The 16,510-nt window shown below is 35.6% G+C and overlaps 1 protein-coding gene across 1 annotated transcript in view; it reads right to left on the reverse strand.

The window, feature by feature from the left end:
* The window catches only part of LOC136858346 (OTU domain-containing protein 7B), a gene marked incomplete at its 5' end in the record, with an annotated part of 300,853 nt that overhangs the window by 145,086 nt on the left and 139,257 nt on the right, over positions 1-16,510 (reverse strand). Inside the window, one exon of the mRNA XM_067137821.2 lies at positions 15,794-15,961. Within this exon, the coding sequence (XP_066993922.2) occupies positions 15,794-15,961 (168 nt within the window). The remainder of the gene's footprint in view (positions 1-15,793; positions 15,962-16,510) is intronic.

The raw sequence follows: 16,510 nt of genomic DNA on the forward strand, positions 1-16,510 counted from the left end.
AATGGTCTAAGAATGAATAAAGTGAAAACGGTCATGACCTTCAGAAAGGGAGGAAGACTAGCTGCAAACCAAGTAATCAAATTAGAAGGGATAAACTTGCAAATAGTGAACAGCTTCAAGTATCCGAGTCTGACATTCCAAATCCACGGTGATATCTTTAGTATACATGTGAAGGAGAAGGTAGCATCCACAGTAGCTTCAAAGAGTGAAGTGAAAAATATTAGTAAACTTTAGCTCAAAACGGCTATGGACCTATTTAAGCTGAAAGTGACACCAGTCTTGACATATGCTTTGGAATGTATATGGGACCACCTGAAGAAGAAAGACCTGAAACTATTAGAAAGTGTCAAAGCAAGGTATTTGAAAAAGGCTATGAATCTTACAAAATTCACCCCTTCCCGCCTGATGTATGTCCTGGCTCGGCAGGAACACTACATTGAAGAACTTTGCATGCAGTTGCACCTGCCATCTGCTGAGGACTATAAACAATTATTGCACGAGCTGCAAGAGAAACTGAAGGAAATACGAGAGGATTTCTATGCGACTGACGCAATGATGTCATTAGACTGGATAGACTCAAACTACGAGCTGCGACATGTAGTGACCCGCTTTGCGGTTCATGGGTTTGACCATAGAGTGTGTAGCGTGAAGAAGTTCCATGTCCCAGATATTCAGTGTCTATGTGAACTATGCGGACAGCCATGACAGAGATCACGTACTGTGGTGTAACTGACGCAGTTCCTCTCAAGAAAGGTCTGTGAAAATTAATTATTCCATGCACACTGTGAGAAAATCTGTATTATTATTATTATTATTATTATTATTATTATTATTATTATTAATGAAAAGAAAGGATTAACAATGGATTACATCAGGGTTTCCCAAACATTTTGTATCTGAGGCCCCCTTAGCATATTACATGCATCTCCAAGGACCTACTATCCACAGAACATAATACTGAATTCAGTAAACAAAAAACAGAATTTTGTAATGTTACCATGTTTGATTTAATTCGTATAATTTAGGACTAATATTTACTTTCCTTTAAAGTTTAATTTAACTTAATTTATATAAAGATACTTTATATATACATCGAAATTATAAAACAATGTGACACTTGGCTAATAATTCCAGCAGTCTGGATCCAGAAACTTACTTAAGAAAATTCACTTGATGCAGTTGTTGGATCAATGGAATGGATGGTGCCATTTTCCAAAGACCAAGCGTTTTACAAGTGTAGCCGCTCAAACCGAAGATCACATTGGTTCTGTTTCTGCACTTCGTTTTCGTGACAGCAGAAAAGATACATTCACACAAGTATGTTGCCATGAAAGACATAAAACACAGTATTTTCTTTCTAGAAACTGGAGTATAGGCAATGTCATGGACTCAAAAGTCCATCAGAGACATGGAGTTGATATACATAGTCTCCAAAGAAGATTCACAAGATACTTCAACTAGTCGACCTTCCTCAAGGGAATGCAGTTCACGTTCTGTTTCCAAGAAAGGTTTTCAGATTCACGAGATTTTCTCAACCAGAGGCGGAAAATATTGTCCGAATGTGGTCCCTAGCCATTTGAAGTGTCTCACCATTACATCACTTACACTACCTTGTAGAATTTTTTTTTCAGACAGATCATAAACTGCTGGGAAAGAATCAAATTGGGGCTGATGACCTTGATGTTAGGCCTATTTAAACAACAATAATCATCATCAAGAAACAAGTTCGGTTTTGGTGATTCGACGTGCCCATACACTCAATTTCTTTATTGTTCGATCTATTTTGTTTCGGACTGAGAGGAATGAGACTTTCATTCCTGGCAGGCTTGAATTCAATTCATTCAAGTGACTGAATATATCTGCTAAATAACCAAGTCTTGCAAGCCACGAGGAATCATTGAAGAACTCTCTGAAAGTGCATATCCCATCAGGAAGATATAGTCTAACTTCGTCATTCAACTGAAATAAGCGGGTCAAAACTTTGCCTCTTGACAACTACCTAACCTCTGTACGCAATAGCAAATGTTCATGACCACACTCTACATCCTTGGATAGTTCCAAAAAAAGTCTAGATTTTAAGATGCCTGGCCTTGATGAAATTAACAACTTTGAGAGCTTCTTTCAGCACCTCATTCAGTTCTGCGGGCATATTGAGAGTTGTCAGTCCTTCACAGTGAGTGCAACAAGGTGTCCAACACCAGGGGCGACGGTACTCACGTGTGCAATTACGCCTTTGTATTTTCCTGATAAGGCCCCAGTGCCATTAGTAGTTACCCAACTCATTGCTCCCTGTTCGGTCTAAGTCCATTTTTGGTCACAAATGTGTCGAGAACCGCAAAGATATTTTCAGCTTTCCCAAGCATGGGTAAGGTTGAGCAAAACAGCAAATCCTAGTGGATCATTTTTTCAAATTCCTATTGAATTGAAGTTAATAATTTTGAATGTTTAGAAATATCAGTACTTTTATCCAGCTGCACCACGTAGCATTCACCAGTTTTCAATCATCCTCACAATATACTCGCATGGTCGCTGCTATTTCTTTTAATCTTCGCTTGATGGTTTTATCAATGATATAGCACCCAATTGTTTTGAGTACTTTTCACTAACTACAGTGCTTGCCACCAGTTTTGCTGCAGGCCACACTAGCTTCTCTCCAGTGGTATGTGGTTGGCCATGTTTCACAATTAGCAAGGAAACTTAATATGATGCTAAAACTACATTTTCCTCATCTCCTGTAACAATGTCCATGAGTACTTTCTTCATTTTATGAAGTTCAGGAGTTTATTGCAAAGGTGGTCAATTGGCTTGTCAGCTGCACAGCCATGCATGGTTTGGAGATGTCATTTGAATTTCAATGGTTTCATACATTTTAGATAAAACATCATCACACTACAAACACTAGGGCTTCCGATCATATCCTCCATTAACCACAGTAAATCCCAGTAGAGGCATTTATAGTCATATTTACATTTTTGCACTTGTTGAACAGTCTTCTGGCTGGCAGATCAGACTTCCAGATCACACTCATTTGTAGCATTGATCATTGTTTCGAATGAAACTGACACTGTCACTACTTGAAGTTTTCATGAAACTTTAATCAACCAGCTAACCATATTATCGTCTGCGAGTACACTTCATTACTGTTTGCTTCTCAATTCCTGCAGTTTGAGTACAGTACATGGAAGAGCGAAGATAGTCAATATAAAATTATGGCATCGGCAGGTACGCTTGACAGTGCTGGCACAACTGGTTGTGTACCGAACCAAAGTGCCAATGAAGACACTCCACGGTATCTATCGACCACTTTTAGAGTTATTAACAGTCTGCTGCTAACTTGTACTATCCATCAGCCAAGTTAAGAGTTACGTACAGGTAAACCCCGTCATACGTGGATTCGTTATCCGCGATTTCGCATATACGTGATTTTGGTTTTAAGTCTAGTGCTGCCATCTGTTAACAGTATGGGGAAGCTGTAATTTCTTAACGTGAGTACAGACAAGCGTGCCAAACTCCCAACCTCTGTGACGTACACTACGTCGTGCGCCAAAGTTAAACAGGGCAAGCGCATCTCTACGCGCATCTTCTGTCGTATTTGTCGAGACGTGAATAGTCAGTTCCGGTCAGTAGAGCTGTGAAGTTACACTTGACAGGTTTCGTATTTAAAATGCCGGGTAAAAGGAAAGAAAGTGTATCCCTCGAAGGAAAGAAGCGTGTACCAAAGTCGCATTCGTTAAAAACAAAGTTAGAAGTTTTGGATCGCTGTGAGAATGGTGATGTTATTGTTGACATTTAGCATGCTTTGGGACTTGGTGAGTCCACTGTGAGAACTATTCGTGACATTTGAATCAATGACCTTGGATATTAGGCACATTTAAACAACAAGCATCATCATCATCATTCGCGAAAATGCAAAATTAATTCGAAAAACTGCTCAGTCATCTCAGTGTGACTAGAGTGACCAAATCTCGCTCAGAAGCGATGGAAAGAATGGATTGGATTGGGCATCACAACCAACAACACATGCCCCTCTCTGGAGCTGCTATTCAAGCTAAAGCCAAGAACTTGTGTGCAGAGTTTAGTTTACTATTGTGTTTTTCAGTGTTAAACTTTTAAGTGTATAAATTTTGCATCAGAATGCACTTCATAAACACGATAATGGTTATTTTGTGTAAAAATACTAAAATCTCTGCTATTTTAAAGTTAATGTGAGTAAACAGAAACCTAACCCTATATTCTACATATAAAATTACTCTCGATTTACGTGAATTCGGTATCCGCGGCAATTCCGCGGAACGTAACTATCGCATATACCGAGGTCTACCTGTATGCTGTATGTATTATGATGATGCTTCTTGTTTACAGGGGCCTAACATCTAGGCCATCGGCCCTTAATGGTACGAAATGAGACTAAATATAAAAATTTACAAATTCAAAATCATCCACTGCCCAGAATTAAAAACATGACAACGAAAAATGAATGGATTGATATGAATTTGAAATAATCAGTGGATCCTACCCGCAATGCCCCATATTCCCAGAACCGAGCATTAAACAATAGTATTACTGACCAAGGGACTGCTTCTGAAGCACAATCCTGAATCGATGATGCTTGTAGTCTAAAGGAGTCCAAAATCCTGGTCTTCGGCCCCTCATGATGATATTTATTGCTAGGAAAGTAGAATCATGGTATTTGTCATGTTGCGGTACTAATCAAAAGTAGCGTAGACTCGCGGTATTTCACACATTATGGTACTACTCACAGGTAATGTAATGCGCACATGTAACACAGACCTATGGTGTTTCTCACATTGTGGCGCCATTTCCAGGCAACGCAAACCTATGGTGTTCCTCACGTAGGTGTACTAATCACAGGGACTAACTATCCCGTGGTGTTCCTCACATAGTGGGTACTAATCACAGGCAAGGCAGACCCATGGTGTCGCTCATAGAGTGGTACTAATCACAGGTGCTCTAAAACTCACCCTGATTCACGCACAATCGCTACTAATCACAAACCTATTGTGTACCTAACATAGTGGACATAGTGTTACTACGCGCAAGTAAAACCGACCTATGTTAACTTGTGAAAGTTTAGATTTTATAATTCCACCTTTACAATACTGTAATTGTCTTTATTACAAAGACTACATTAAATTACACTCGTGAAACATGTTTCGTCCTCTTATAGGACATCTTCAGTCACAAATACAAATACGAAACATTAAAAATAAGGCAAGGACACATTAAAATAAGTAAATCTAAAGTCTTTGTATGCTGTGACGCGGCGTGATAGCGTCTTGTCAATTTTCAATGTTAAAATGGTACGGTGTGAACATGATATGAAGCATGAAGTCCAATGAAAATCATATGTAAAAACTGTTGTTCAAAATAGCTTGTCAATTATAAAACTCCGTAAGTGGCTATGCAAATAAAATTATGTGCATATTGTACGTAAAACAGTGTTCTGGTGATGCCACATTGTAATAGATTTCTTGATTAGAAGGTGGAGTTATACTGATGCAAGTTGAACCTGATTGTGTGTTGACAATAGGGGCCTAAAAAGAAGAAGAAAATATGAATGAACTGAAGAATAAAATGCCGTTAAAATGTGATCTAAGGAATAATAAGCTGGTTGAGATACGTAGATGATACGTTTACAATAACTGACCATAGCATTACTAATAGACAGGAGGTATTAGAACAATTAAACAATATGGATTCACAGATAAAATTTTCTTTCGAAAGTAAAAATAATAAAGCATTAAACTTTCTTTCATTACATTTATTAATGACTCTAATAAACTTAGGTTTAAAATATTTAGGAAACCTACTCAAACAGCAAACGTAATTAAACAAAATTCTGTACATCCGGCAGCACATAAGAGGGCCTCCTTTTATAGTATGATTTATAGAGCTTATAATATACCCATGTCAGAAGCAGATCATAAAAATGAATTGGATACTATTTATTTTATAGCAAAAAGGAACGGGTTCAACAGGCAATTTGTAGATAAAATTATTAGCAAAATTGAGAAAAAATCATTTTCCACATTAACCAAGGATATGTAAGAAAGGAAATCTATTGAATATTTTAGAAAACATCTTTATATATATTGATAAAAAATGCAACCCGACTTATAATCTTAATGAGATATCGGAGGATATCAATATACTTTTCGAGGAGTTAATCAATAAATTCTTTTCACAAAGGCGCGTGAGTAATACGTCACCTCACGCCCCTCCCCTTACGTCAAACTCCTCTCAACCTCCCCTCACAGTCAGTCATCAACGACCTTCAAGGACGTCACTCAGTTAGCCTTAGCACTTGAGGTGGAGTGGTCGATGTAGGGCGGGCAAAGAGGTGAGTGACGGGATGGGCACTTAGATCACATTTTAACGGCATTTTATTCTTCATTTCATTCATATTTTCTTTTTCTTTTTAGGCCCCTATTGTCAACACACAATCAGGTTCAACTGTGGCATCACCAGAACACTGTTTTATGTACAATATGCACATAATTTTATTTGCATAGCCACTTATGGAGTTTTATAATTGACAAGTTGTTTTGAACAACAGTTTTTACATATGATTTTAATTGGACTTCATGCTTCATATCATGTTCACACCGCACCATTTTAACATTGAAGATTGACAAGACGCTATCACGCTGCGTCACAGTATACAAAGACTTTGCATTTACTTATTTTAATGTGTCCTTGCCTTATTTTTAATGTTACGTATTTGTATTTGTGACTGAAGATGTCCTATAAGAGGACGAAACATGTTTCACGAGTGTAATTTAATGTAGTCTTTGTAATAAAGAAAATTACAGTATTGTAAAGGTGGAATTATAAAATCTAAACTTTCACAAGTTGATACTTTGTCAATACGGGCTCTAATATGAAATTTATAACGTGCAACCAACCTATGTTGTTCCCCACATGGTGGTACTAATTACAAGTAGACTCATGGTTCTAATTCGATCATCCCTTGGTCACCTCTTTTAGTTGCCTCTTACAACAGGCAGGGGATACCATACGTCCACCACCCACAGGGGGATGTGCGTTTTGTCCGCAAGAGCTATTTTATTTTGCTCAAGTCCACCGGCAAGCCGGTTAGGACCCCACTATCTGCCACCTGGGAGTATCACCTCTCCCCCTGCTACGCCAGTGTAGTAGGTTTGTGGTATGTAAGTTTTGTACGTAAGTTACACAACAGAGAAGACGTAGTTCATAAATTTAGAATAATGATCTATGAATTTTGTATGTACAGTAAAAGTACTTACATTATCACTGCGCACCCCTTGAATTATCATCGCGGCCCCCCAAGGGTCTGCGGACCACAGTTTGGGAATGGGTGGATTAAACGATCAACAATAGAATTAAGTTTGAGATCCCATTATTGAGGAAGTGCTAGTATGAATTTCACAATAAATATATCACGTACATGACTTAAAATAAAATGCTTGTTGTTTAAAGGGGCCTAACAACTAGGTCATCAGCTCTTTTAAAATAAAAGATAAAGGAGATAATTTAATAAAATTTGCAACTATGAACATTTGCAAGACTTGAAAGCAATCAACAATACATTGGAATCTATAACATTAAAGAGTTAGACCAAACTTTGAAGAAACTAAGGAATGGTAAAGCATCTGGAGAACATGCAATACATGCTGAACTGTTCAAATATTCAAGTAAAACTTTCAAACGAAGATTCCTAAACCTTTTAAATCAAATTTGGAATGGAGACAATTCACCAGAAAGTTGGCAGAAAGCAGTAGTTATCCTTCTTCATAAATAAAGGCAACATAAAAAAAAACTGAAAATTAAAGAGGAATTAGCATTGTTAACTTGGGTTATAAAAAAAAAAAAAAATGCAAATATCATTAAAGATAAGTTGCAGCAATATTATGAAGGTAAATTGGGGAATGAACAACAAGGTTTCCATAAAGGGTGCTCCTCCACTGATGCATATTTCACTATGAAGATATTACAAGAAAAACGTAGAGAATTCAATTTGGAAACACACACTGCATTTGTGGACTTTAAAAAGGCCTTTGGCCAAGTAAAGAGAAACAAACTGCTTGAAATTCTAAAACATGACAATGTCTCTCAACAGATTATTAATGATATCTACAACATCTACAAATTCAATCTCATTTCTGTAAAATTGAACAAGAACCAGACCGAGAGGAAATCAATAAATTGTGGTGTAAGATAAGGCTGCAGACTCTCCCCTCTACTTTTTATAATATATATGAATGCAATAATGGAAACCTGGAAACAAAGACACCATGGATCAATATCAATAAATAGACACCTTGAACACCTAGATGCCATATTATATGCTGATGATGCATTCTGGCAACGACGGAAGATGACCTTCAAAGATAAGTTTTCAATCTAATAAATGTTTCCTCATATTTTAATATGATTATTTCAACAGAAAAGACAAAATTAATGGCCTTCAAGGGAAGAGAACCGATTCCTAGTAAAATATGTTTAGATAATACAACATTGGAAAGAGTAAATGTGTCCAATTATCTCGGATACAACTTATCACACCAAACAGAATTAGACATATCAGCAAAAAATGATAAATTCACAAAAACTACAGGAATAATAAACAACTTCATGAAACCATCACTTGTTCAGAAACACACTTGATTGCGCCTTTATAATAACCTAGCTACACCAACACTTTGCTATGGGTGTGAGACATGGACGTTAAACTCTTACGACTTGTCTCAAATTACAGCATGAGAAATGACATTCATGCGTCGTACAACAGGGTATTCAAAATGGGACCATAAAAGGAATGAAGAGGTGCTAAAAGAACTGGAAGTACAACCAATAACTGACCATATCTTCAGTTATCAGGAAAGTTGGAAACAACATATACAAAGGATGGAACCTGGTAAATGGCCAAAAGAGATTCTTCGATATCAACCCAGAAGAAAAATATCTGGAGGACGTCTAATGAAGAGATAGAGGTAAAATGCAAGACCGTAATGGGACACATAACCCAATACTTCGAAGGCAGAAGATGATGATGCAGAACTATGAACCAGAGACCCTTTAAAACAGAACTACGACCCAAAGTTTACTTAAGTTGAGAACAATGCAAGTTAATGACTACCAGCTACCTTTAATGATAAGAGATAATAAATATAATTTCAGCACCTTAATAGGTAATAAAAATCTTGTTAAATACCTTAAGGAACATGAAAACTTTCAGAAACTTTTGCATCTTATTCAAAACATATATACTGAATTTAAAGTAGGCAATAACAAGTCATCCATACTCTGTATTAAAGATGTACATTACCCCCAGCCATTTCGGATTGTCACTTACGCTTACCAGCATCGAAGACGATTCCCTTTGAACAACCTATGTCCTTATCATATAGTTGGTATTTCACTGAACAATATACTTTATAAGAATGCTCAAGGCGGAAACCCAGAAGAAGAAAATAGACTAGATACATGTCCAAGGTACAGTATATTTAAAAAAATAAAAATAAAAGGCAGAATGTGTTGCTGGGCTTAAAATGCATCAGTACAGAATTAAATACAAAATGTAAATAAAGTTATTATATGCCCAGAAAAATAAAACACTTCTTTTCAGGCCACCAGCCCATATCAATCCAGTGAACTGCCCTGTAAACCATTGTTAGGACACAAAACCATGTACTGGGCGAGGTAAGATCGATCGCTTGGAGAAGCCACAGCCAAGTTGGCGCACAGTTCAACAACAAACCTGTGTGCGAAATACAAACTAGCCCAGAACACATATCGGAGGAATATTAGAACAGTTTCATTGTTGAGGAATAACAGTTCTTAGAAGTAATCTGAGTGTTAATGAAATGTCCAATTAAAATGCCAATCAATGAAGTATCCATGGAATAGGTACAGAGACCTAAAAAACAAATTATTTTGAAGTCCTTAGGAAGCAGTCAAAAAAAAAAAAAAAAAGGTTGCCTTTATAATGGTTCAAGGAATATAAAATTGAATTGAATTAATTTGATCAGAAATTGTGAACAGATTCTTACCTCATTCCCATTTAGTATATATCTCAATTAAAACTACAAAATGGCTGGTACCCAGACAAACATTACACGATGATTAGACAATGCATCTTGAGTACTGAAAGCGATGTTGATTAAGATACTCTTTCCTCTAATATTGAGTTGTGTATACCAGGTCTTGAACCTTTAATCAATTTGTATGTAAGTATATTTGTAAGTAGAAAGGTGTAAAGTGCAAATTATTTTTAAAAAACTACATTTTTCACTAGAACAGTACAATGAGCCATCGAGGTCTGCAAATATTTCTTAAGACTACCAAAAGATGGGAGTTGTGTTAGATCCCCAAGCTCTTACATATGAAAGGTGCCTGCCATTTATTTGTTTTGACTGGTGTTTCTCTTTCTTTTTCTGGTGGCAGATGAGTTATTAGAAAGTACAGAGCACCGGTCAGTGATTTCCATAAAATAATGGAAGAAGTTAGTAAAATTGTTCAATGTAGTTACTATGAGTGGTGCAAATTTCTAGGATATTTAAACTTTGAAAAGCACGTGTCTACATGAAACAATCATAAAGTGAAACCGAGACTGGCCATCTAGCCATAAGGTAAAAGAACTGAAGAAAAACAAGAAAGCAAACTCATTAACAGTAAGCATGATGTTTCTGCTGTGATTAAGCCTGGTGCAAATTTTAATGGCATAACCTCAGAAAGTAAAACATACTGTAAACATTTAGGAGCTACGGGGGTTGCTGTTTATCTAGCAGGGACTAACGATGTGGGAAGAAATAATGCAAGAAAAATGATCTCTTCCCTCAGATCAAGACTCCAGGAGTTGCATCACACCAATGTTGTGGTATTTTCGGTTCCTCATATACACGATCTTCCGGCATGGTCTTGTGTTAACAAGGAGGTAAACAAGGTTAATGATTTGAAAATATGTAGGCACTTGAAGAATGTAAAATATGTAGATATAAGTAATTTAGGAAGAAGATTTTATACCTGGCATGGTCTGTACCTAAATAGGTATGTTGTAAATAGTATATTAGTTTGCTAATGCAATTACAAATGTGGAGTGTAAAACTTTTCCCATTCCTCTAAAAACTAGAGAAAGGGACCGATGTAGGTCGGTCTGTTGTGTTAGAGTCAAGGAATGATATTAATGCTTATGGTAGTCTAGACAGGTTAGGTACTTTTAAAACCGTGTTGGGGAATAGTATTAATGTGCAAGGTAGACAGGCTAGGTTAGGTTCTCATCAGTTCACTAAAATCAATGAACCTGTAGAAACAATCATGATCAACATAGTTATTTTTCACATTAACTTACAGTCAATTAGAAATAAACTGGATGAATTAGATGTAATACTCAATAAAAGGCCTACTGATATTTTGTGTGTAAATGAGCACTGGCTGACTAGAGATGAGACCAATCTATATGAGGAGTATAGTTTCAAACACGACCAAGTCCATCTTTTTCACTTTCTGATGTTTTGACTTACATGGATTCCTCTTTACAAGATGAATACAACGGGAACGAAAGTGGGTTTCAGATCCGGCCAGATCACAAAAATTGCAGCAAAGAATGAGGTTTCATATCAAAGTCTGCCAAGTCCCTGTTAACCCGCACGGGCCAATAATCCTGCACTATTCAGTCACGTGTTTTTTCCAGTAATATGGCGGCCTGACGTTTGTTTGAGTCACATGTGGTGGTTTTGTTTGCGTGTATTTTAATAAATATTTTATAAATAATAAATATATACATAATTAATTGGTCGTTATTAATAGTATTCATATTTGCTGTGCAATAAAATGGAGGAAATTAATAAACGCCATACCAGAAAGCGGCCACGTGATCTTTCCACCAGGAAGCGCACGAGGGAAAAACAGCTGAGATGAGTACAATCAACAACGTGTTGTTAGTGGTGATTTAATCAAGGCTCGGTGATATGTTTCGAAGGCGCGATGGTATTGAATAGGTATAATATGAAGAACATACATTGAAGTAGCTACATGAATCCACATATTTGCAAAATATACACTATTTAAATATTAATTAGCCTCTACATTGGTTACAATGTTGGGTAATTTTACACAAACATAATGTTTAAAATAATCTTTAAAGATTTTTCACTAAATCTTATATCGTTTTTAATCATATTTTTTCTAAATTAAGTCAAGATGAACACAGTTGGAAAATAGGCCTAATCTAGATTTCTTTTTTCTTTAGGTAGTAGGCCAAATTTTCTAATCTAAGTTTCAAGTCCTCTTACGTAAGTTTTAAAATCGGCCAAGTCCCACAGTTAGTTTCAAACATGGTCAAGTCCAAAGTTTAAATACATTTTTCAATTCATGTAATATATTTAGACTGTAAAATTTGTATGGTAATGATTCAGAAGCCTCTGCTAAGTAACATGAAGGTTAAAGTGTCTGAATATATATGAATTAATACCCTAAACAAGTTTTTTGCCTCTCCTGAAAAAACAGCTCAACGGACTTGGCCATGTTTGAAACTATACGCCTCATATATACCTCATGATTTTGAATTAGGAAGTATTTTTTACTAGAGAGTTCCCACTAACACATGGTGGAGCTGCAATATATGTTAAGAAATCACTTAAATTTGAAGTAATAGATATTTCTTCCTTTTGCATTAATAACCTATGTGAATCAGTAGCTATTAGACTGTGTGAATATGATTTTGTTGTAGTATCTGTATATCGTGCCCCTAACACCAACGTAAAATTATTTATATCACAGTTAGAGAGTTGATTTCTTATTTAACTTGTAAATATGATCAAAAGATTGCTATAGCTGGTGACTTCAATGTAAATATCTTAGAGGTATCACAAAATACTCAAAACTTCCTTAATATGTTAAGATCGCATGACTTATATTGTACACATGGTGAACCCACAAGAAATAATGCATGCCTAGATAATGTTGTAACCAATGTACACAAATCATTTTACAAATGTTCATTTCTAGGACAATATGTATTGTCAGACCATGGTGGTATTTGGGTTGAATTTAAAGTTAACTGTAAGAGAAGAGTTATCAAGTCATCGAAAGAATTAAAATGTATCAGACGTGTCATATCAATTAAAGGGGTTAATAAATTCTAAGACAAATTAACAAGAACAGACTGGACTAGACTTTATGCCATGAGTGATGTCAACTTTGCATTTTCTTATTTCATTAACACGATAATTATATATTTTAATTCAGCCTTCCCTGAAAAAGTTGTAACTATTAAGGCCAACAGCTCTAAACCAAGAAATAGAGTTAAAAACTGGTTTACGCCTAATTTGGATAAAATGTGTAGCATTATGTTAGCTTATTATAATAAGTATAAACTAAATAATAATTTAGAAGATAAAGAAATATTAAAAAACTACAGGAAATTATATAAAAAACATATACATGAGGCTAAACTTGCAGCAAGTGACAGGTATATCCAAAGTGCGAACAATAAATGCAAAGCGGCATGGTCTATCATAAGAAGTGCTAGTCATACTTTAAATAATAAAGATGTGATTCCTCTAGAACCTGATCAGTGTAATAGGTATTTTATCAATCCACATGAAAGCACATGTGGTCAGGATAATAGCATTTCTCAAATGGGGATGCAAGTAAACATAATTTCTTAGACTGGTTGTATAACTTTCATCTTCATCAGATGTATTGAATAATGATTTTAGGTGGGTGGAAGTAAATCTGCAAACAGTCAGAAGTATTGTCACAAATTTGAATTCATCTAGTACCCAAGACATTTATGGTCTCTCCAACAAAACAATCAAAGCAGTTATTGACACGATATTAATGCCATTGACATTTTTAATAAATTTAATGCTTAGACAATGAGTTTTTCCTGAGTGTTTAAAGATGTCTAAAGTGATACCTATCTTTAAAAAGGGGGATAGAATGTGCCCATCAAATTACCGCCCTATAACAATAGTACCCATTCTGAGCAAAATTATTGAATCCTGTATATTTATACAACTCGAAGAGTACTTTTTCAAAAATAATTTGCTTTCCAACAAACAGTTTGGATTTAGAAAGGGTCATTCAATGATAAAAGCAGTTGAATGTGTCATCAAAGACATACAAAATAATTTTGAGAATAAAACAGTCACAGGTGCTACATTAATTGACCTGACAAAAGCTTTTGATTCTATCTCGCATGAAATCTTAATTCATAAGCTCGGTTATTATGGAGTAAGGGGTCATGAACTGAAATTAATGGCATCCTATCTTCATCAAAGGAAACAGATGGTGGTAATAAGTGATAAAAAAATCTGGTATGGAAAAAGTTAAAGAAGGTGTCACAAGGGTCTGTTTTGGGACCTTTCCTGTTTTTGGTCTATATCAATGACCTAGCATGTAATGTTCCCTGCACATCATTTCTATATGCTGATGACACAACTTTCCTAAACAGTAATGCTGATATCACATCACTACAAAACCAAGTCAACACATCTGTAAAAAATTGCTGAAAACTGGTTTCATCAATCACAATAAATTAACTATTAATGTCACTAAAACAGAAAACATCCTATTTACCTTGGATCACACTGTAAATACTGGCTGCCATAATTCTGTTAAATGATTAGGCCTACATGTAGATACACGACTTACCTGGGAAATACATACATCCAACTCTGTAAGAGATTAGCCAGGGTGTGGTATCTGTTGCGGAAACTAAAAGCCTGCATCAGTCGGGATATGCTACTTGCATCCTATCATGCTTTCTTTCACCCTCATATACTGTATGGGATCAGGTGATGGGGCAATTGTCCTACATCAAATAATGTATTTATATGGCAGAAAAAGGCAGTCCGTCTAATTGCTGGATTAGAATTTAGAGACTCCTGTAAAACTTCCTTTGTGGGCCTAAAAATTATGACAGTTCCCTGTTTATATATTCTTCCAAATATTATGCATGTGAAAGAGAATCTTTCCAAATTTAAAGAAAGATCTACAGTTCACATGCATGACACAAGATACAAGAATGATCTGGATACTCCTTACTCCAGGCTTAGTAAAAGCACAAACAGCCACTGTTATCAACAGCTTCCACTACCTATTCGAACATTAGACAATAGTGCATTTAACAGCGTACTGTCACAATTTTTAAGGAAAAAGGCATTTTATAGTGTAGAAGAGTATCTAGAATGTGGTATTACAAAAACTGACCCAATATAGGTAGCTAAAATAATTTTTCTGACGACTCAGGCATTATGACTAAGATATTGTATATAGATTATTTTTATTAATACTGACAATACCTAGGCCTAGTGTACATTTTCTGTACTTGATGGTGGAAGAATAAAATATCTAAAAATATCTAAAAAGACATACAGTCTGCAAGATTTGAAGTTAGCTTCGCTATGTCATTAAAAAAGAAGAGCAATTTAAAGGCTACGATTCCCTACTTTGTCAAAAAAAAAAAAAACCTGCAGATCTGTGAATAATGAATATAATAACACAGATGAAATGTTTGCAGTACTTGGCATCTTTCACAAATTGTGATTTTTCTTCTTTTCTGAGTGGTAATTTTAACTTTATCATCAATTTATTGTTAAAAGCAATCGAAAGTTGTAATTTATTTGATTTAATTCTAGAAAAACACATTAAAATGTTTATCAGAGACACAATAACTTACTGTTATATTTTTCAGCACTTTGCACCTTTCTACTGATTAAGTATCCAATTACAAACATCAATATTGTACCTATCTAGATGAAGCAAAAATAAATTTGTTGATTTCTACCTAAAGATGCTGCATGCAGTAAACAGTTGCCATCCCCTGTAGTTGCCAAAGGCCAAAGACGCTGGCATGCTCCAGAATCTGCCCACCAGTTTAGACGACCCGCTTGCTCAAGTGATATCAGGCTCGACATCTCAATCAAGTCTTTCTCCAAAAAACCCCGGAAATCCTCTGCACAGACATCAAACTGGTTGAAGAGAAGTGTAAAAATCATGTGTACATCAAACATAATTCTAACAGGTGATAAAAGCTCTTGTCAACTACTGTCTATAAAAGTAAGTTAATACATTATTTTGAATATAGGTAGAAAGATGTCTAATAGAGGCATAGAACAAAAAGCACAAACATACATTAGAAGTAATAGCAAGAATCCATAACGGTGAAATATTTACCCACAATTACAGATCGTCGTCGTGATATCCAATTTTTCATAAACACTGGGAGAGAAAAAAATAAAACAAAAACACACACACATTAAAATTTGCGAGTTCAAACAACATTTTTGCAGACAATTTCCACACCACAGCATTCTTGTTAGTTATTTTTATAATTCCACTACTTTGTTAATGCACATCTTCAATTTCATTCTTAAAAATTGTAACAGTACCACTCCAGAGGCTTCTGTGGCAAAAGATTCAGTTTTCTTCCTCAAACAGAATCACCTAACCTAATGGTATGTGTATAATGAAAACATATTTCAAGCCACAGTAGAGCAATTAT

This window comes from Anabrus simplex, chromosome 1 (genome assembly GCF_040414725.1).
Source record: "Anabrus simplex isolate iqAnaSimp1 chromosome 1, ASM4041472v1, whole genome shotgun sequence".
In the NCBI taxonomy this organism is placed as follows: Eukaryota; Metazoa; Arthropoda; class Insecta; order Orthoptera; family Tettigoniidae; genus Anabrus; species Anabrus simplex.